Raw genomic sequence first — 23,076 nt, 5'->3', positions numbered from 1 at the left:
GAAAATGAAATCAGCTTCGCTAGATATTCCCTAAGTTCATTATTCCGAAGCACAAATTTCCCATACTTGTACAGGTTTGTTAATCCGCAAATGAAATGAGATTCGTTAATCCGAAGTGAATAAGAATCAAAAGTGGCTTTTTCTTTTCCCTTTGAGTCACCTCTTACGGCTATTTCTACCGTCAAGCATGGCTCATCCTGATGATGATGACGAGGAGGGGTATGCCATAAGATGGAGAAAGGGGGAAAATGCTTATATTTCATCAAAAACAATCACGGACTACGACGGTACGGTATTCCAAGTCGTCAAGTATACACTGTATGTGCATCATGTGTGTTTTTTTGTAAGTTTTTATACCTACTCCACGGTCGATGTGTGTGTGTGTGTGTGTGTGTGTGTGTGTGTGCGTGTGCGTGTGCGTGTGCATGTGTGTCATGCTTGTCTTCATTGCCGTGATATGCTCCCATTTTTTTGTAACAAAAACACCGTGTTTTGCCACCAAATGAGGTTTATTTCCGTTTCGGATTAACTATCGAACCTTATTTTCATTTCAGATTAACGAACCTTCGGAATAATGACTCTTTATTTCATTTTCCTTCTGAATAACGAACCTTATTTTATTCTCGGATTAACGAATCTTTGGAATAACGAACTTTCGGAATAACAAACTGTATAGGCGAGATTCATAACCTCAAGATGAATGCACAGATGATAATGGAAAGGCTGGAGTCTACGGCCGCTGTCACCATGGTTACGGACCTAACTGAAGTACTGCAAAGTCGCAATAGGACATATTATTTTCACTGTAGGCCGGCATGTGTATTATTTCATGAAAATAATAATTCCCATTGAAATGTTATACTGATCATCATTCCCAATCCTCTGCACCCCCCCCCCCCCCCGCCCTAAGTATATCTGAAAATAATGTTTTTATTATATGTAGCTCCCGTTGGGGCTTCATTCAACATGGTTCTGGTGCACGGTGTAATGTTGTTTTTCATTTCATGTCATGTCATATCATCATTCAATTTCTTGAATAAAGTGTTCCACGAATAACATTTGGTACAGATCAAACAAGAGCCATGAATTTGGAATATCCCTTGCGTACAGAATGAACATTACACAATAACTATTGTTACAAAATGCATTATAATCAGTCTAGATATATCTGAATTTAAAAAAAAAGTGTGAGGGAAAATCCACAGAGAGAACGCTTGCGGGGATAGGTCCCTGGTATATATAGAAAAGTAACTGTTTAAGCTATAGAGAAGACACTTTCATCAATTTCTCTTGAAGTAAGCTTATTAAGATTTATCTATCACATTTTAATCATTATTGACATAAATGTCGATTTCTTTAGTCTTTCGCTTTTGATAACATGTAATGTGATTGTACTAGCCATAACAAAATATCAAATCCAAGTGTCAGTATTTTGTAAGTGATAACCAACCACAAGTTACTAAAACAGGGAAAGCGCAGTGTACTGGTAAATGCAATTTTTACATTATTAATTCAATCCAATATTACTCATATACCTGGTAATCCATTCCGTATCTGCAAAATTCGTGAAGAGGGCTTTGAGTTGGGGCATTTGTAAGTGTAAAGAGAGGCATTTGCCATAGATGTGTGTAAGTGTTGTAATGTAACCTCAGGCATTTTGCACCGAATTCTTTTATTGCTATGAGAATGCAAACCCGTTTTACTTCAACATTCTCTAAGAGAGATGCGAATCGTGTTTTTTCATGTTAGAAGTATTTCTTATTACATTTTTGTTTATTAGTGTATTACTATCTATCCCCTCCCCCACCCCCGATGGTTACAAAGCTTCAACTCAGGCTACCGGTAAAGTAGTTGCTCATCAGCTGCGTACAGAAAAAATGATAAAACAAAGAAAAAAACAAAGAAAAAAGAAACAAGAAAAAAAAGAAAGAAAAGAAAGAAAAGAAAAGAAAAGGAAAGGAAAGGAAAGGAAAGGAAAGGAAAAGAAAAAAGAAGAAAAAAAAAGAAGAGAAAGGACAAGAAAGGAAAGGAATAGAAAAGAAAAGAAAAGAAAAGAAAATAAAACCGCCACCAGCGGTGTCTGTCAGTAAAGTCGACTTGCTGCGCTCGCGCTAGCGCTATCATCGCAAGCTGGCCGACGATCAAGCAACTCGACTGCTGATGCGCTGCATGCAAATCGTGTACCCGACGTGCATTCTATACTCACTAAGCAAATGGTAAGTCCTTTAATTGGTTTCCACTTACCAGACCAGATGCGAAGTGCTTTTGGAAAAAAAACTGATCGGTACTCCTTGTATTTCTATGTGTCTGAATTGTGCTTTTTAACTAGAATATCTGATGGACAGCGGTTGTTCTGCCGAGGTTGCGTAGCGAATATTTTTCTTGCTCATTCACTCAGTCCCACACGATCTTTTCTCTGTGTGTGCGTGTACGAATGCTTTACCAGACTCACTCTTCTTGGATCTTGCTGCAACCCCACTATCTCCCTGTCTGACTGGAGAAACCCCTCTCTGTTTCATAACCTATCTCTGAGCTTTCTTTTTGACATACATACCAAACTTACAGCTGTATAAGTATCCTCATTGTTATCCTGTGACCTTGTCTACTAAACTTATTCATTCATAAACCTCATCATGAGTCATGTTTTACAACTCTGCAACTATGACACTGACAGTTCTCCTGACTGACTGGAGGAATTCAAGCAGTTTCTACATGATTACCAGAAGGAGAAGATAAAGGCTGCCCAACCAGCCCATTCCATGATTGGCATTGCACATTGTATTGACTATAGACAGATAAATCTGTGTGTCTGGTGGACTTTTTTTTTTTAAATCAAAGGCCAAAGGAGGAGATTCCGTGAACATGGTGAAGCCAGATGTAGTCTCTGCGGAACATATCCCCGACGACTAGTGGTAGACCAATCTTTGATGTTTTGGTCAAGCGCTGGCATTGTTGTTGATTCAAAGATTGGCAGGCATTGCACCCAGCTCCACTCCGTGATCTGCTAATCATCATGTTTTTGTGACTTGTGCAGTGGAGTTATGGAATTATTTAAGTCAAAATAGACTTTGACTGGAGCATGTTGAGGAATAGATCTTTCGGCATTTCAAGTTCTCTCTTCCACCAGGGTCTGAGACTGGTATAAAAGCCCAAATGGGGTCTAAAACCCTAAAAGTAAATTCAATGAGGCCAATCCATTTAACTTTACAAAGGCCTTTCTTTACCACATCACTAACTACAAATTTGGGCGCTATCGCACTTATCGTACATTTACTTTCAGACCCACGTAATTTTACCTATGTGTACTAATATAATCAATGTAATTATGTTAGATATCTTGAATTCTACAGAACCAAAGTGATCAAAGTGCACCAAAATCACAGAATAGGATCTAGTATAATAGCCTATTTCCAATCATTCACTAAAAATCTTAATTTAGACCAAATATCAGCCATTGCGAAGCATCGATATCGACTTGCATGTCATCACTCTTTGCGAGCGATCATGGCGAATACTGCACTGGCTGCACAGTCTGAAACTGAAGTTCGCTGTCTACTACTATTATGCGACGACTCTTTCTTGCAACCAGGACTCCAGGAGGGGAAAAAATCAATATACAAAATGATTTATGGCAACTTGAATGAAGTCAGACGAGAAATACAATATAGATCGCACAAGATCACAGACTGACAGACAGACATACACACACAATAACCAACTTCCTTCAAATTGCCACAATAATTGCGCCTTGATTTTTAGCTCCTACGTTGAGTCTGTACACATGATATTATATAGCTAACTTCAGTTCTAGATTGTGCAGGCAGCATACACCCCATTTTCTTGCAAAGAATGAGTTTGTTTTGAGTGCTGACGTGAATGTCAACATCAATATTGATGCTTTCTGACAGTGAATCAAATTCATACACAAGTGGTTGGAAATTGAGTAGTATATCCTGTGATTTTGGTGCTGTTTGGTTCAGTAGAATTTGAGATATCTACATGGATTTGAAAGTACAGTGGACTCGCGTCAATGAAGTCCCTGGGACCGACAGTTTTCTTTCGTTATGTCAAAATTTAATTATATCGAACAAATAAACAACTGAAAAGACCATAGAGCCGATAATTTTGCAACATGGATTTTTATTTTGTTGCAACTGGAATTTCGTTATAACTGTGTTCGTTATAACGGGAGTGCACTGTGTATTAGTGTCCAAATGGGCTTCTTTGTAAACACTATGATGACTAGACCGGCCTACAACTAAAATTTTGAATTTAGGAGAAACTCTAATTTGGTTATCATATCTACGATAATTTGAAGAGCAGTTTTAGTAGTAGTACTAGAGGTAGTGGTCATAGCACCACTACAATTACCACCAGTTTGTAAAATAGGATGACAACACTCAAATTTATTCTCATAAAGTACATGTAATGTGCTAATGAATAATAATGGCAACTTCATGATGATTTTTAATGAAAAACATACAGGACATTGAACATAACGACAGTCTTATGCCCACTAGTCCAGCTGCTTGCGTAACACAGTGATATACTTCCTACAGTGTAACTCAGTAATATCTGATATCTGTTGGTATTTTGTCAGGTAATTCAAAATGGACAGTGATGATGAAAAAGAAGCCTTTGAGGTCACAGACTATGAGCTTGATAATGAATTCAATCCTAATCGGCCCCAAAGAAGACAGACCAAGAACCAGAGCATCTATGGTAAGTATGACCTCAGAATTTGGAAATACTTTCCCTTATTTCCCCTCACTCATTTTTCAACACCACTCTTTGAGTCAAGACTTCACTACCCTACCCTTGTTGGCTTAGTCAAGACTTCACTACCCTACCCTTGCTAGCTTCAGATGCACACACTCACTCATATTTGGCAACTATGGAAGTCTTGCCCAGTATTTGATATGACAGAGCTCTGAATCATCATATCTGTCTGCATTACATACATTTGATCCTTGATCAGTAACTCTCACTGGAACAAGTTAGAATGCAATCGTAACAAATAAGATTTACAAGTACAACGTAGGTGTACCATAGTCAAGTGATTTCATGTATTTTGGACGTGTTGCATCCACATTCGACTGTATAATCTGCAGACGTCAAGTATCTCTTCTGAAAATACCTAATGTAGCTAAATAGGTATGTGTGCAATACTGTAAAACATGATATATTCGCGGCATGAAATTTTCGCGAATTGGAGCTGACGGCCTTTTTAGCGGCATGAAATTTTCACGAACTGCAACTGGCATTCAATGCATATAATGTAGACAAGAACTTTTGAGTGCATTTTAATTTCGCGAATCTTGACGCTCGCAAAATTAAAATGCACGCGAACGTTCCTCATTTTACAGTAGATGATCATTCAGTGATGGATAATGCTGAATATTGGAGAATATGAAAGTCAAGTCGGGCCTCTTGGTTGAGTGCTGCACATGCTGACATGCTTTGATGCATATAAACTCAGACTCACACTGATCATATCAATGTAGAAGGTAGTGAGTAAAACAGGAATTCAATCACAAGTACTGGGTATATCACTGATTGCTCTATGGAAACTCCCTTATTTTGATATTTGAATGTTGGCAGTCCTGTGCTTTTCAAAGGATTATGCCATCTACCAATGTTAGTTTTCAGCTTATTTGATGTGAGAAAAAAAACCCAAAAGGAGAGAGATTATTTACCAGTTATCTATATCATGACATATTCAGTTGACATTCAATAAAATTACGAAAAAATATGGTGTTAACTGATGGGAGCTCACACCTTCTTGCTGACTTGTTAAGTGTCTCTTAAGTTGATGAATGGTAATAATCAGGACCATTTCTTATGCCACTTTGTCTCTAGGTGTGTGGGCCCGTGACAGCGATGATGAGGAGGAACAAAGGATGGGGCTAGGCGGAGGGTCCAGGAGGGGTGGATTTGACCCTCTTGGAGACATGGGCTTCATAAGTCATGGGTTCAAGGGAGATAAGGATGATGAAGAGGTAAGTGGAACAGAAGATTCTTAGAGGTGTTCAAAACGTCAAAAGGTGACAAATTTATTTAAAAGCCCCTTGCTAACATTTGCAGGTGGAGAAAACAAAAAGTAAAAAACCCTCTGACATTAGTGCTTCAAAACAGTTCTTAAATGTGAGTTAGGGATAAAAATAACCAACATTAAAATATCAATCAGTATAATCATTGTTAGTATTGTTAAATGTACAAAATGTAAACAATAGGTTTATTAAAAACTGTTCCTCGAATAAACCATCACTGACGGTTTATTGAGAAATTTAGTGATATCTCCATATAATTGCGGCTTTATTGCATTTTTTTTTCAAGACTTTACAGGAAGTGGACATTTATAGGATGCATATAATGTCTTGAGTTGTGAAAGTTTCTAATATGCTAACATAGTTTCTTTTTTTTTCATAAATACAAAAAGATCAGTATGGAAGGTTGTCTTAGCGATGATAACATCCTTCATCTAGCTTGACTGCATCCCAAACATCTTAAGAGGAACTGTTTTTTATTTTTCAAGAGCAGTTTCTTTTTAAAGGAGTAATTTTACCTTTTATATCCTTAGTTGGGAGGGAAGAAATGATCATATGCAGAGGAGACCTCTGCAGATTCACTTCAAACTTGATGGAAAGATGTATTCTGGAGTGCAGGAGTGGTAAGAGATCTTATCCAAAATCTGTAGTTATCCTGTCCATTGTGATGCATACAGTTATGCTTCACAAATATCATGGGTCTGTATTTATCCTTCTCCAGGGAAATGACACTGCCAATGATCCAGGCCCGTCGACCAGTAAGAGTGCCATGACGACCGCCGAGAAGCGTCATGCGAAGCTAATGAAAGCCGACAAAAATTTTGCATCATGGCAAAAACACACCAAGGGATTCGGAGAGAAGCTTCTACTTCAGGTATAGCCTCATATCAGACTTTACGACTTTAAAGTTTTTCTAGCGTCTTTTGGTAATCCACATGCATATAGTAAGAGTACAATTACGACGTTATGAATTCATATGAACATCATTCCCCTATCGATGAAAGGCAGCTGAATGAAAAACTCTATACAATGATATGTATGTTTATTTTAACATTTATCTCTCAAAATATTCTGCACTTTCATGTGATACAGGTAATATCAAAATATTATTGTGAATGTTTTGTGACTTGTATGTCATCATTGCTTGTTGACATAACCATGTCCCTGTGCAGATTATCTTTCCAATGAATTTCAAAAGAGATTATCCAAATATAAAAGCTTTTGTTCTTGAAATCTTCATTGTCTTCCATACCATGAAATGACATATTCATACTTCAAAACACATATGTCAGTAGGCATTTGGTCAGACATACAATGTTGCCAAGCCACATCAACATTTATACAGTGCGCTCCCGTTATAACGAAATGCTCGGGACCGGCAGTTTTCTTTCGTTATAACGAAATTTCGTTATAACCGAACAAATACAATATATAAAGAAAACAAGGAAACCACATATATACACTGTATATATCATATTCTGTTTGCTGAATACTCATCATACACTGGAAAGCTATGTGAAATGTGATGGGATAACTGTATCACAATAAGAAACGCAAGTTCCCCTCAGAAACTGTGGAACGAACACACAGTGGTGTGAAGCGTTCACCCATGTAGAGACGCTATGCTTGTTCCGCTACGTATTTTCGAAAGCAATTCGCATTTCGTTATAATGGAGCATATTTCTTTTGTTTTTCTTTGTCTGTGGCGCTCGGAAAAGACTTCGTTATAACGGAAATTTCGCTATAACCGTGTTTGTTATAAGCGAATTTTTTACCATAGACTTTAATGGTGATAATTTTGGGACCAGAAGATTTACTTCGTTATAACGAAATTTCGTTATAACCGTGTTCGTTATAACGGGAGTGCACTGTACTATATTTTTGTGTCTATTCATATTTCAATTTCAAAGGAGCTATTTTACAGAAATTTGCAGAGTATTCTACACATTTATGTTATGTTCTTATGTTACATTGACTTACATGTATTACCTGCAAGCATACCAATGAACTTGGTTCATTCTACTTCTTTCAGATGGGGTACATTCCAGGCAAAGGGTTGGGCAAGGCCAACCAGGGTATCGTGAGACCGGTGGAGGCAACCAAGCACAAGGGCAAAGGGGCCATCGGGCACGGCACGCCCCTCAGTCGAGTGATTGTCTCAGATGATGAGGCTGACGAAGAGGAGATTGCCAAGAAGCTGGGACAACCTGTCCAGAAGAAGTCTGGGTCAAAGTGGAAGAAGAACGACGTAAGTCCAGCAAGGGGAAATTTGGCACCTTCTTTCCCATTAGATAATCTCTGTGAATCTGCTCACAGCAATTTTGAGCAGATATATCTGTACACTTTGAGCAAATTATTATGATTTTCACACTAATTCTACCTAGGTTATGTAACACTGACTCTCAAATAGTTCCCTGGATTTTAGTAGTATAAATCAAAACATGCAAAAATAATATATGCCTAGTCTATATTGTCAAAGTTAAGGAACTTTTGCTTGTGCATTAGATCTGATATAACAATAACTGAATATATTTTATGCATTACAGTGCGTGAATCCATGGTCATATGATACAACCCTGATGATCTTTTTCTTCTTCACCCCTAACTGCAGAATAAAAACCAGAAAAAGTATGTGTACAAGACGGTGGATGAAGTGAAGAAGGGTACGGTGGTGTCCAAGAAGCCAAAGACGCTTCCAAACAAGCACATATCCAATGTGAAGGTCATTGACATGACGGGGCCGGAGCAGCGAGTCCTGTCGGGGTACGAGGAGATTGCCAGGGGCCACGACAAGCCTGAGGACACATTCGAGTCGATCGAGGCGGGCAAGAAGGCCTTCGAGATGCCGGAGCTGATGCACAATCTGGATCTTCTAGTTGAGATGGCCGAACAGAGGATCATCAAGCATGATAGACAGTAAGTGTTTTGAGCCCACGTAACATCAAATGGTAGAAGTCTAAATATGTGCAACACCAGTGAGTGTTGTCCAGGATGCCCTTCTTCTCAGCTTCAAGCTAAAAATTGTGACATCCAAACATATTACATGATCTGATTCTCAGGTCATACTGTAACAGTTATAAGATAAGTCTTTTGGTAGGCCATTCAGGATGCCTTGCTCACCTATGGAAAATATGAAAAAATGTGCACTTTTTTGTTATTTCTTATCATTTAAAATGTCACAGTGATATGATTCAAAAGTTTTTTTTTACTCCTCCTTGTACTGATACTGTCTTCTTGTACAATTTATCGGAAATATGGAAATCTTGCCAAAGATAGTTAATAAACTTGAGCAAAGGGAATTACTCTTGTGACACTGCATTCTGTTACTCTTTGATAAGTTCATGAAGAAAGCAAAAATCACCTGCCAATGTTAGTAGTAACCAGTTGATACTACATCTATAAATCCTGAAATTGTAACATTATTTGAATCACACCTTTTCTGTGCTGTACTGGATTTGTAGATCGTGAGAGCTGTAGGATTGCTTTCAGCCACATGCTATGCAATATCTTTGTATATTTTTTGGCACATTGCAAAAATGTAATGGCTTCTGTTAAAAAAAAAAAACTTTGATGGAGGAGATTCTTGTATTAACAAAGGTTCTGAAGTTCTGGATACACCCAACATATGCACACACATAAACCATGCAATTGCATGGTAGCACTTTTTTTTAGTCACTGTCAGAGGGATAACATGTCTATGACGCAACAAGAACAACATGAACACAAAATAAGCATAGGCAAAATAGCCAAGAAAATATGATGCCTTGCTTCTCAGATGGCCCACTCATACTCATTGCACACACAATTCTACCGCTTTTCTGGTGCAATTGCTGCTGCGACACTTTGGGCATTGTTGCCGGTCTGACTGGATACGTCGGTGCTTGTTTCACTCTTATAAAAATGTTATGGCTTGAGTTGAAACCAGGTGCAAGCCTGGTTAGCAACGACAAAGGTGAGGTTATTCAGAACCGGTTTCCATGGCGATGAATAGTAGTGGCATCACATTTTGGAACTTGATTCCTCTCTCTCATTCCTCTAGACTTCACCATGAGGACGACATGATCGTCAACCTGCAGCATGAGCGGGAGAAGACGGGGAAGGTGTTGGAACAAGAGGAGGCCGTCATCAAGAGATTATCCACTGTGCTAGAGGTGGTGGAGAGGTGAGAGGGTTGTTTCAGGGATTAGATAATCCAGGAGACCTAGTGAGGGATAGGTTGGATTAAAGACCCGGTAGCGTTTGGATACCATGCAATGAGAATGCTGGCCCGATTCAGATATGGTCATGAATTGGTAATCCCCATAAAATACTGTATACGCAGTATATTTAGCGAGTCTAATTTTTGGCGACTTCTGGGCAATTTCGCAAGTGATTAAATTTGCGATCATGCAGTACAGCAATGGATAGAGAAATTGATATCAGTCACATGGCACTCGTATGGGATCGAAGTTGATATCTTTGCTTGTTGCTAAATTCACAAATAGCACCCGACTTGCAAAATTTGCAAAAATGAAATGCCCATGAAATATATGGCATATAAACAGTAAGAAATCATGTACAGCTTAATCGCTAATCTCTATGTAAGTACACACACTGCCAAAGAATCTTGACTGGAGTTGAACGTTACAGATTAGCATACGCCTAGATGCATATTCGCTGAAGGGGCAATTCTATTTTAGCAGGCTTGAGCTGGTCGTGGTTTACAAATGTACCCCAGTGAAGCTGTGAATGAAGATCAATTCAGTCAGACCATGCTGGTCTCCCCATGCTGCCGGGTCTTTAAATACTCATTGCTCCTGGTTGTAGATTCATCCAGAATGTACGTCTTGTGTACACAGTCCAGTATTGTATGTGTCAACGCACGTTGATGTGCACACTTGTTCAGAATCTGTAGAAATCATGCTCCCACATATTGTAGAACCATTAGGTTTTTGTTTATTTAATTTTTAGAAAGAGAAAATCAATGTACCATAGGTTGTTAAAGGCATATGGAATAATGATGATAATGATGATGAAAATACGCAAGATTTATATAGCACCAATATCCATTTTGATCAAGTTCTCAAGGTGCTTCATCGTATAACCTGAGAAAAAAAGGTGGAAACAAAAATAACAACGGAATTGTAATTGCAGTTTTCTTAGGGGGAAAAAAAAAACAGTTAATGTGCAGAAATGAAACTGACCAATATATCATTGAAAGCGAAGAAAGCTAATGTTCGTTTGGGTTTACTTTCAGCGTAGGAGTTAAAACTGAACATGTATTCCCATTTGACGTTTTCTGCATATTATTGATTACTAGGACCTTTTCTGTTTCCTTGTGTAGCTGGGCAGAGCAAGACGGAGTGTACACGATATTAGGAGCTAAGACTGAACATGTCTTTCTCTCTGGTGCTTTGCTACATGTCGTAGATTACTGGTAGTACATGATTTGACAACGTAGGAACTTTGCTCTTTCCTTGCGTAGCTTGGCGGAGCGTTCGCAACCGGGTCACGAGAATCCAGCAACCCTGAACGACTTTGAGGAAACTCTGCGACAGCTTCGAGAAGAGATGACAGAGGAGTGGAAGGCGTTCCAGTTGGTGGATCTGACAGTGGCACTGGTCTTTCCCCTTGTATGTTGTATTCAGATTATCATCAAATACAACCTTTGCCTGCATATTGTATGTCAATGTCTTAAGCAAACGCCAGATCAGAGACTATGGTAAAAGTGCATAGAACTGCTGTATCAATTCTGGACATCATCTCCCCCTCCCCAAGCACAGATAAATGTGGAGTATATAGCAGTGTTGAATTTTGTTGAACTGAACCAGCAAAAGAGTTAAAGAACACACAAAATGTTTTGGGAGAATATAGAAATACCGGTATGTGAAGAAATGCCCTCACCCACCAAATTCACTGAAATTGCTTTCATAGTGTGCAAAATAACGATGGCTTTAAAGTTTCCACATAGACAATAGGATACCCTTGTCTAAGTGATGCTATTTGCAAATGGATGCTAGTCATTCAGGGTGAACCACAAGGGAGTGGTAGCACACACAACAATTATAGCATGTATGTTTGGCTTACAAGTTCACCTCAGTTTATCCCATATGCCATCTGTAAAAAGTAAATTTTGATCTCTCCAGTGCATGGATTAGACCCCTCATATGGATACCCATTTCAGTCTCCTATTTAAAGCTAAAACATATGACTCAGCAGGACCTTAACAATCATCTTTCACCATTTAGAATTTGCTTGCTGTATATCAGAAAGGTCTGTCAAGAAACTTGTCTGACTGGTGCAACTTGCCAGGATATTGAGTTGTTTTGTAGTATTTTGATATCACAGAGTGTGAAATAATACAAGACGGCATACCAGCTTTTATTTCAGAAGAGCCATCCCCTGTTCAGTAGTGGGTGTGTAGAACACTACTAGTATGTTGTGATCAAGGTGTATCCTAGCAGTGGTATTGCATCGCGCTCAGATCAAACTGCATGCAATTCACTCTCGCCAGCAATGGATACCGCTATGGCCAGATATATTGTAATCGATGTTGTTGAATGTAAGCATTCCATAGCAACCATGATCAAGTAAGCTCTGAAACTGTAGTACTTCTGGTTAGCCTTTTTGGTTAATATTTCACATTGTCATCATTACCCAATGGTTATCGTGTTGTCATGGCGTTCTATCATACATTTCTTATACGCAAGTGTACAGATTAGAGCAAAAATGGACAGTTCTGCAAGGACAGGAGAACTATGTTTAGGCTGTAAAGGAAAGAGTATGTTTCTCTTTTCAACAGGAAATACACTTTGAGACATGGCTTGTAGCAGTCAACACCGCAATCTTTTAGGATTGATGTACAAATATGATGAACTTGTGATAGGGTTACTCAGCCTGATGTTTTCCTCTGCAATGTATATGTATAATATCTGTTATACCCAAAGATACGAAGAGAGATCCAGAATTGGGATCCAATCAGTGACAGCAAGAAGCACGTGGAGCTTTTCCAGACATGGAAGGACATCATCGATGCCCCGGACTGTCTGATGACCACGGCAGACTGCCCGTCCATCACGGCGTATGAGAGGCTCGTCTGGGAGGAGTTGATGCCCTTTGTCAGACGGAGTATGGCAGCGTGGAACGTACATGACTGTGACCCACCCATAGGTATGATTGTGGTAAACTCTAGTCACTAGTATACTTTATGTAAATGTCGCTGTTTAATCTTTCTTTGAATGGTCTGTACTGAGCTTAGAGTATGATACTATGAACACTAGAGGGGCAGCTACTAGAAATTTCTGTTTTGTGATGTAAGGCTTGGGTGCCAGTACAAAAAGGTCATAATTGCGAGCAAACAACAAAGTATCTGTGTGCAAAAATGTGTGGGAGCTCCAATGAGTGAAAACCAAAAAAAGAAATACATGCATAGGACTCTGTATTACCTGAAGAATTGTATGTTCCATGAAGAATACTGCAATTAACTTTAAAATCATACTTACACTCGAAAGAAATTATCTTTCCCTTGCTGTCATAAGTGCTAGGTCTGAGTGAAAACTATTCTACATTTTGTACAAAAATTCTCTACCAAATGCAGGAGCTCCCATAGGTTTAGCACACAAATGCCCTGTTGTCTACTTGTGGTTTAGACTTTTTCTGATGGCCCCCAGCCCCCCATGCCAGCACAGAGCAACAACACGCACATCTATTGTACATCATCAGTCTATTCAAATTCATAAAATTCTTCTGTTGGGATGTTTTCATTGCAACTGATTGATAAATTGCCCTGCATCGATGTAAATAAGCACTGAATTGATCAGCGTTTTAGTAGTAGCCATGATAAAAAAATCATGGGCGTAAGTACTCGAGCAGGATTTGAACCTACGACTTCCTGATCTCCGGACAGGCGTCATCTCCACTAGACCACTGAGCTTTCGCCTGACAGCAAGTGTTGGTTCTAATTCTTATAGCATGCAGCGGGTACTGCGTAATTATTCAAATTCATGAAATTCTTCCGTCAAGATGTTTTCATTACAAATGATTGACAAATTGCCCTACATCGACGTAAATTTGTCAATCACTTCCGTCATCAGTCTAGTTGTTATGATACATGTCTATGGTACAGAGAGCTTCATAGGACTCATGCTACAGATAATTGTATAGCAGAGACTCCAACTTTCCCGTTTTCGACGGGAGATCTCCCGCCGAAAGCCCATTTTTGCACAATCTCCCGTTCTCCCGTTTGAGATTTGATTTCTCCCGCCCTGGCTCTGTGTCTCTCGGTGGAAAGGATTTCTGACTTATTTCTATCGTATGTTGAAAAAATAAGCCTTAGATAGCACCAGAGAACATCTAGAATCCTAGGAACTTCGCGCTTCGCACACATCAACTTGGAGTCTCCCGTTTGCTAGGGGTTTCGGGCGGGAGAATCTCCAGATCAGAAGGTGCTTGGGGTTGGAGTCTCTGGTATAGTCTTTACCATTATTCCTCGAACCGTTATGTTCCTGTATTGCAGTTGAATATATATCATTTGTGATATGTCATTGTCACTCAGAGTTTTTGGAGAACTGGTTACCACTAGTTCCACGTTGGATACTGAACAATATCCTGGACCAGCTGATCCTTCCCAAACTCCAGAGGGCAGTAGAGCAGTGGAATCCACTAACTGACATTGTTCCCATACACTCTTGGCTCCATCCATGGCTGCCGTTACTGGGTAAATATTGTGATGACAACAACTCATCAAACTTCATTATTTATGTCAGAGTTTATAGTCGGGTACCTAAGGGGGGGTCACCGTGCATCCCCCCCCCCCCCCAGGACTCCTCAAAACTTACATTTTCAGGATCCTCATGACATACTAAAACATAATCAAGATGTTAACAGGAACGAAAAGTGGCTGTTCTAGGTGAAATTTAATGTATTCTATTGTTTTTCATAATTTCTAATGTATTTCTCTGTTTTTCAACTTTTTCAACTGTTGTTTTTTCTTTGTTTTTCTATTGGAAATTGTCACTGACCACTTTTCTACCATAATTAGCACAAAACTAATCAATGAAAGTGATTAATTGTAAAAATAATCAGGTTTTCATGACCTTCATGACAGAGCACCTGTTTTCCATAGGAAATGTACACAAAATCACAAAATTGTGCCCGTTTGGGGGGGACATTCCGTTACAATACTGGGCGTGACTTCGCAAAAGTATACACGGATGTTGCAAATTTGGTCTCAAAAGTTGTGCGAGACTTGAACAAACAAAGTCAAGAAGCCTCGCGACAGATTTATAGCGCGAAACTTTGAGGGGGGGGGCAGATCCCCCCCCCCCCGTCCTTAAAGGGTTAATGTTGCATGAAAAAAAAAAAATCAATTTTCACATAATCTCATTTTTAAGGAGGTGGTATGCTTTACTAAGTATTTATCCATATCTTTCTTTTTGATAAACCGACAGTCACTTAACTTCGTGGGTGCGTTTGACATAAATGAATTTCTTCTGTTTCCACGACAACTGGGTGTGCTACATATATAATTATATATGTATGTATGTGCTTACATGTAGGGCCCCCCCCCCCCCCCCGGACTCCTCGAAAATTACTTGAATTTGTTTTGTTCAAGTCACACGCAACTTTCGAGACCAAATTTGCAACTTCCCCCGCATACTTGTGCGAAGTCACGCCCATTTCTGTAGCGGAATGTCGTCCCAAAACGGGCACAATTTTGTGCTTTTGTGTACATTTCCTATGGAAAACAGGTGCTCTGTCATGAAAGTCATGAAAACCTGATTATTTTTACAATTAATCACTTTCATTGATTACTTTTGTGCTAATTATGGTAGAAAAGTGGTCAGTGACAATTTCTGATAGAAAAACAAAGAAAAAGCAAAAGTTGAAAAAGTTGAAAACAACGAAATACATAAGAAATTATGAAAAACAATAGAATACATTCAATTTCACCTAGAACAGCCACTTTTCGTTCCTGTTAACATCTTGATTATGTTTTGGTATGTCATGAGGATCCTGAAAATGTAAGTTTCGAGGAGTCCTGGGGGGGATGCACGGTGACCCCCCCCTTAGGTACCCGACTATTATGTGTGTATGTATCAGAGTGTAGTATGGGATATTGTATGTCTAATCTTTTGTGTGTATGTATCAGAGTGTAGTACGGGGTATTGTATGTCTATTCTTATGTGTGAATCCTATGTAAGTCAATTTGTGTAAACTTTTGTTTGATGATACAATACACATACCCGCTGATCATGAATAAGAGAATGTGCAAAGTTGTAGAAATTATACCTTTTTGGAGTTGTAAAAATTTTGGTATGTCTTCATCCTTGTAATCTCTCTGTAAGGTGAGAAATTGGCTCCGCTCTACATTCCCATCCGCCAAAAGTTTGGCTCTGCCCTCAGGGACTGGCACCCAAGCGACAGCTCGGCCAAGACGATCCTGTTGCCGTGGAAACAGGTGTTTTCCAAGGGTACCATGGATGTCTTCGTCATGCGGCACATCTCTCCGAAGCTCGCCATGTGCCTCCAACAGTTCGTCATCAACCCATACCAGCAGCATTTAGGTAATTGACATGGATTGGCAGAATTATGTGGTGGTGGGGGGATTCCCCCTCTTTGCAACTTCACTTCAACTTACTTTGAATGTGTAAATGTTTGTTTTGCTCCCTTTCCTGTGGTACACACAACGTACACACTGTACTTTATGTGACCCAGTATCACCAAGTCACCAGACAGGGAATTTTAGTTTAGAGCAGAATCTGAAAGAGCAGACTTCAAGCTTTAAAATGATGTATAACTCAATTGAAATGGACTCTCCTAACCTATCTAAATATTGGGAAGGAAGCACCACACTGTGGAAAAATGTGTACTGAGAAGAGAGGCTCCGAAGTGCAGGGTCTGTTCAAGCATTTAATCCTACCAAGCCAGGCAAGCTGTGCGATGAATGGGACAATAAACAGGATGTAAAACACCATAATGACAACAATGAAGGGGTTATCAGATTAAGCTGAAACTGAACATGATCTATTAACACATTCTATCCATTGCTAATACTAACTTTCAAAGAAGTAACATCACCTTTTTTAAAGTTACTAGAGTTAAAAGTGAAGATTGTGTAAAGAATTTTTCAGAGAGGAAAAGGCAAACCTAATTGCAGTATTCTACAAAATAGTGTTCCAGAAAGACTTCTACAAATGCAATTTCCCATTTGTTTTCATGATCCCAAATTTAAAGAGTATTGTAGAAGAAGACCTGCTCTTTCAGAAAATATGAAAAAGTTAAGATTGACACAATCGACCCATTTCACCTATTTTGAGTCCTCACATAAAATAAGGGCATGTGACTTTTTTAATGTTGTTTTTATGCACGGTCACATAATTATGTATACAGTTACTAACTGGAAAAATGAGCAAAGAAAATGGGATTCCTTCAAGATTCGAACCCAAAACCTCTGGATTGCTAGCCCAGTGCTCTACCGACTGAGCTATAGAAAGCCCTAGTTCAGTGTTCGTCCCAGAAATCCTAAATTCTCAATGCTCGGATGGTCAGAAACTATTGCAGTGTGTTTGTGTGTATGACACACACGCACACACTTAAACCTGGCATAAACCCGAAGGATAATTCAACTTGGAGATAAATGCAAGGGATCACCGAAGTGATGCAGCTTTTAGCTTTTTTTAAGTTGTAAGTGCCGTGTTGTTTCTGATTTCAGAGCCCTTTGAGTGGGTGATGGCCTGGGAGGACTTCATGCCCCGCCCGACGTTTGTCAAGCTCTTCGAGACCAACTTCTTCCCCAAGTGGCTGCAAGTCCTCTGCTCCTGGCTGAACAACAACCCAAACTACCAGGAGGTGGGGCGCTGGTACACCGGCTGGAAGAAGATGTTCCCCGACTACATGCACTCAGAACCTGCCGTCAAATGTACGTACAAGTGTATGCTCTATGTTTAGAGCCTGTGTGTGGAGTTTGGAAACACACAAGGAAAAAGATAATGTTTGAAGCAGGCAGTTTGAACATTGACACAAATGCAAAAACCAAACAAACACAAAAACAAACAAATAGACAGTTAGATGCTGTTAGTAGTGGAGTTTTGTGCAGGTTATCATGGGAGTCACATATGACATTGCATGGAACAAGCAAGCATGCAAAAATCTGGCAATCGCATCAATATGGAATCTAAATTTTTATTGTAACCACTTGAGTGATTTCATTGGTCTGTAGTACATGTCATTACTGTACAGTCTCAAATATCCATGTTTAATTTGATAGATACTTTTTGAGTTGCTTTTGTCTTAGATGCATTTATTAGTCTAGTTTTGACTGTTATGAATGCTAGTATGCTGAATCTGTTCCCCCAAGTACCACAACATGAGAGAGAGAGAGAGAGAGAGAGAGAGTGCTGTGCAGCGCCGGGTGGTTGCTCTCACAGGCTCTCTTATCTTCCCCTTATTTCACCATATATAGGTGATTTTAGTGCATAAGTTTTGTACCAGCTGAATTGTAATGTTCCAGAGACCAAAACTGCGCGTGTAGGAAACATGGAAACATGGCAAGTTTCCTGCATTTGTTGGCTGGTTACAAATTTCTGTCAGATATCTACTACATTGCATGTGGATGTAGCACAGAGCTCCTCAACCAATTCATTACAGGGGACCTTTCACGTCGTGCAGCCAACTGAGTCCCACTTTTGGACTTGAGAATAGCCATGGTATTTTTCCTGCTAAGGAGCCCTTTCAATGGTTTAAGCGCTTCGAAACATGTTGTATTAAACGCAATATAAATATTTCATATTATTATTATTATTATTATTATTATTCATGTGTTCTCCTGGGTCATATTTTTCAGCCTACTTCAACCAGGCGCTTGAAGTGATGAATAGAGCAGTGAGTGGATCAGGTCCAATCCAGACACCCCTCATCACACCTAGTACCGCACCACCACCTCCACCACCCATGGGAGCCCCGCCCCTTCCCACGCAGTCCTCTTCAGCATGGGCCAGCGAGGTATTTAATTACAGAGATCTGGGGGGCATTTCATGAAGGAACTTGTCGGATAAAATATCTGACAAGTCAATTATATCCGACAACTTTTGAGAAATTCTTTAGTCTGATTGGCCGATTTCTCTGAACTTGTCGGATATAATTGACTTGTCGGACATTTTATCCGACAAGTTCCTTCATGAAATGCCCCCCAGGAGCATGATTAACTACCACATAGTCTTTCATAATCTGCTCTTTTTGCTTTATATAGAAGCCAATAATTCATCCAGCCAGTTTGCTTTATTTATGTGATGAGTATGATGTTGGGGTGTGAATTTTCTTCAATTTTGTCTCTCTCTACAAATTAAATTTGTCTCTCTCTACAAATTAAATTTGTAAGATCCGCAACTGGTGATCTGTAATTTAACAGAAATGTCTGAAAAAAGGAACCATGATATGTTTCTTAAATTACAGATCAGCAGTTGCTATCTTTCAAATTTCATTCGCAGAGGGAGACAAAATTGAAGAAAATTCATACCTCCACCTACAGCCCCTCTGATTAATATTCTCTTGCTTTGAGTATGATGTTTATAAAAATGAGGTTGTTTTATATCTGGATTAAATTGCCTAGCATGAATGATAATTGGCATGAAATGATTCATGCATATGTATTTTGCTGTGCATATTCTTTTCTAATGAATAGTCAAACATTCATCACAATGTATAAAGATGCAGTACCATGTTTGTCTCTTGCAAACTTTGCTTCACTGTGGTAAAAGATTTGTACATTTTCTGGTAGAATGATATACAGTCTGCAAATGTTGAAATAGTAGAGTATTTTCTCTTATATATATATATATTTTTTGCTTGCAATTTCTCTGTTTCTTCAGCACACTTCATTAGAAGAAAAATATCTCCACAAAATACTCCATACTTTTTAACTTTGTAATGTGATAATTATGATAAATAATGATGAAGGGACCTGTGTTGCTTTTCCACCAAATAATGATGCTTAAAGCATTTTACAAGGCATAATTTTGCATTGTTGTCCATTCAGACATAGTAGATGAACACACTCTGCATATCCAGATTTGCTTGATATTATGTACCATGGTATTTTATATTTTTTCCAGTCAAAGTAAGGGAGGATGCAGCTCTTCTGTTCTCTGTTTCTGTCACTTTATGCATGACTGAAGGTACCTTTTTTTTTGTAAATGTTCCTTTTGTCCTTACAGGTGCAAATGGCAAGAAGTGCTACTACCAGTATTCCAACCACATTTAAGGACCTTGTTGAAAGAAAGGTAAAGTGTGAATACAGGCACCATGAAATTTGCATTATTATCTCATACTTTCCCTGCTGTGTGTGTTATTGTTGTTTTTTCAGCTTTACCTTGTACAGTCACACCTGTCTATAGCGACCACCTGTTTATAGTGGCCATCTGCCGTATATGACAATTCCCTCTGCGAAAAGTGAAAAAAATGAAAAAATTTTGTGCTGTCTTGAAAATTAATGATTTTGAGATGTGAGGTCTTGTCACCCCAGGGATGATATGACTCTAGCAAAAATTGATAATTCATCATGAAATTTGTTACAAAAATCTGCTCACATTAGAAACTAGTTTCTGGTGTGGGATAAATTTTTGTATAACGTAAGATATTCCTGCACAAAATGCCAAAACAGAATCCCACATGTATTATTGTAGTTGATAGGTTGAATCTGTGGTGGTCTCACATCTCCTGCCTCAATTTTCTCCACCAGGCTGCTGAGAATGGTATCCTGTTTGTGCCAACGCAGCGGAGACACGAGGGCAAAACCATCTACTCGTTCGGCCATCTCGCCATGTTCATCGACAGAGGGGTGCCGTTTGTGCAGCAGGGTGCCAAGTGGACGCCCATGTCGATATACGAGATGATCAAGCAGGTGCAAGGGCTTTGATACAGAGGAGAGAAAGAGAAAGCGGGCATTAGATGGAGAACAAACTCGAAAAGATGATATCGGTCGCATCGATTCACATGTCTGCTGTGTAAGCTTGCGTTAGAATACAAACATGTGTGGTGGTCTTCCAAAGTGAAGCGCTTTACTCAGTATCTACGCAGTGCGGTTTTCGTGGAGGACGTAGGTTCAAACCTGAAGTGACACCTCACAAAGTTGGAACGACATTATTTATGTGCAGAGTATTGTTGATGATGAAGAGCAATGTGGACTGTATTACATCTGAAAAGAGTGGAGTTCTGCTCCCCAACGAAGCAATTTTCAGTGGTTGACCCTGATGCACTGACTGAAAATAATCAGTCTGAAATATCTCTCTCTGAAGAATGGCCTTTTGAAACACTGATGAAATATTGATTAAAAATCAACTAAGATCCATCCTCCTCGTGTTTCACTTGTTCTATCAGGAGCTGGAGGGTGTGGTTCATCAGGGAGAGTCCCCTCTGAAAAGCAAGGTTGACTGTACCTCTTACTCCAGTGAAGACTAGTCCCGATCACTCATGGGCATGTGTCTTAGGGATATATTTGTAACAGTAAAATCAGCCCATGGTCACCGGGTTAAACCGGTTCTATCCAACTTCATCTCCTTTTGGTTTGAAAGTCAGAGGGAGACATCCTTGAGTGATTGTGAGCAGAATTCTTTCAGGTGGAAAGCCAAGTACTCCAAGAAGTACTCAGTAGGGAGTTTCAGTATGAAAGGGGTATTAGTCTCATGATATCAGCTGGAAGAAAAGTGAGATATATGAATGGTGTCGAGTGACTCTACATATACCTCCTATTTACTTTGATCGTGATTTTTATAGAAGAAGCATTTTTTCCAGTTCATATGACTTCTCTGTTAATGTTCATTTGTGGGATCAATGACCAAAGCAGTATGAATATGTGATCATGGGAATGTAGTGTAATGAAGGTTCCACATGTTTCATAACTAAAAGTTAAGAAGCAGTATTGGCCATCTTGTACAGGTTCTTATACTGCGAGTGAATTTTTCTGACAATGAATTCTGGTGTCTGCCTTGATAAGATCTGCGATCAATGTAAGTTACAACAAATACCATTACCATAGCAACAAAGTTATTGGTTTCGTGTTGTAGAGCTCAATCTCTCCTTCATTATGGTATCAATTTTAAATTATTTTCATCTGCATAAAGTGTTCAAAGTTAAAACCACAAAGATGCTGTTTTACCCTATATTTGGAACAATAAATGTGCCCTCTTTTGATGAAATAAACTTTTTATTTCATTTAAATTGATTGTTTCATTTTTATCTGCACACAATAGCGCCCTTCTGGTTCTCAGCTGATGATGTCATGATAATTTAACCACATAGCTGATCCTCTTAAACTGCAGTAAGCCGATTACTTTTTCAAGACTACCCTATGGTGATATGCAAATAAGGAAAACTTCCTGTCACAGGCAGAATGCATGTTAGGATTTTATCGTTGTCTCCCTTATCATCAGCCACTTGATAAAAGTCCTGTATATCCCATCGACAAAGCTTACACTTCCTGTGCATATTAGCTCCTGTTCATGGGTGCATTTAGCAGACTTGATATAGCCCAGCAGACTTCAGAGCGCAATATGTAGGTGTTTTGCAATTTATCATACAAGCCTCCCTTATATGGGCATTTTTGCTACCTTGAGATGCAAGTACCATACCACATAAGTATTCCTTGACACCTCTTTTAACCCTTTCTGTGCCAGGGAATTTAGACAGTGTGTACAATGATATGGAGTTTTCTGTGCCAGTCAGTACTCAAAGCACGCAAAGGGTTAATCTCCCTTGTTTGAATATGTGAATGTAGGCAACCTTCAGTCATGACGACAGTGCATTATTGGAAAGATGAAAGAAGATAGCTTTGTCTTATCTGGCGAGATATGATCATAAAGAATATGCAGCAAGAAAGAGTCTTACTTTTAAAATTAACTTATCCCTGAAGAAATCGTGTGACAATAAGGATTGTGTTTCTTTTCTTCTTCTTTTTTTTTTTGTAAAGGAGAGAAGGGTTGCAAGCAAAATCATCAAGTGCTTTTCATATCTTCCGTCCTCGGTAAACCCAGACTGAGAGCGAGAGAATTACCTG

The 23,076-nt window shown here is 39.2% G+C and overlaps 1 protein-coding gene across 1 annotated transcript; it reads left to right on the top strand.

Annotated features, from left to right (window-relative positions):
• Positions 1–2,199: 2,199 nt before the first annotated feature.
• On the top strand, positions 2,200–21,318 carry LOC139725331 (tuftelin-interacting protein 11-like). Its single transcript, XM_071636418.1, has 15 exons — positions 2,200–2,216; positions 4,601–4,722; positions 5,860–5,999; positions 6,769–6,921; positions 8,080–8,295; positions 8,659–8,963; positions 10,087–10,209; positions 11,512–11,659; positions 12,974–13,196; positions 14,581–14,742; positions 16,373–16,591; positions 17,740–17,946; positions 18,871–19,028; positions 20,240–20,305; positions 20,764–21,318. Exons 2-15 carry the CDS (start codon positions 4,611–4,613, stop codon positions 20,938–20,940), a joined length of 2,409 nt encoding a protein of 802 aa, XP_071492519.1. The 5' UTR covers positions 2,200–2,216; positions 4,601–4,610; the 3' UTR covers positions 20,941–21,318.
• The last annotated feature ends 1,758 nt before the right edge of the window (positions 21,319–23,076 follow it).

This window comes from Diadema antillarum, unplaced genomic scaffold, assembly GCF_040938485.1.
Source record: "Diadema antillarum isolate AM-2024a unplaced genomic scaffold, OU_Dant_1.0 seq00000035_RagTag, whole genome shotgun sequence".
In the NCBI taxonomy this organism is placed as follows: Eukaryota; Metazoa; Echinodermata; class Echinoidea; order Diadematoida; family Diadematidae; genus Diadema; species Diadema antillarum.
Note: the sequence above shows the minus strand (reverse complement) of the source record. Positions and strands in the feature narration are given on the sequence as shown.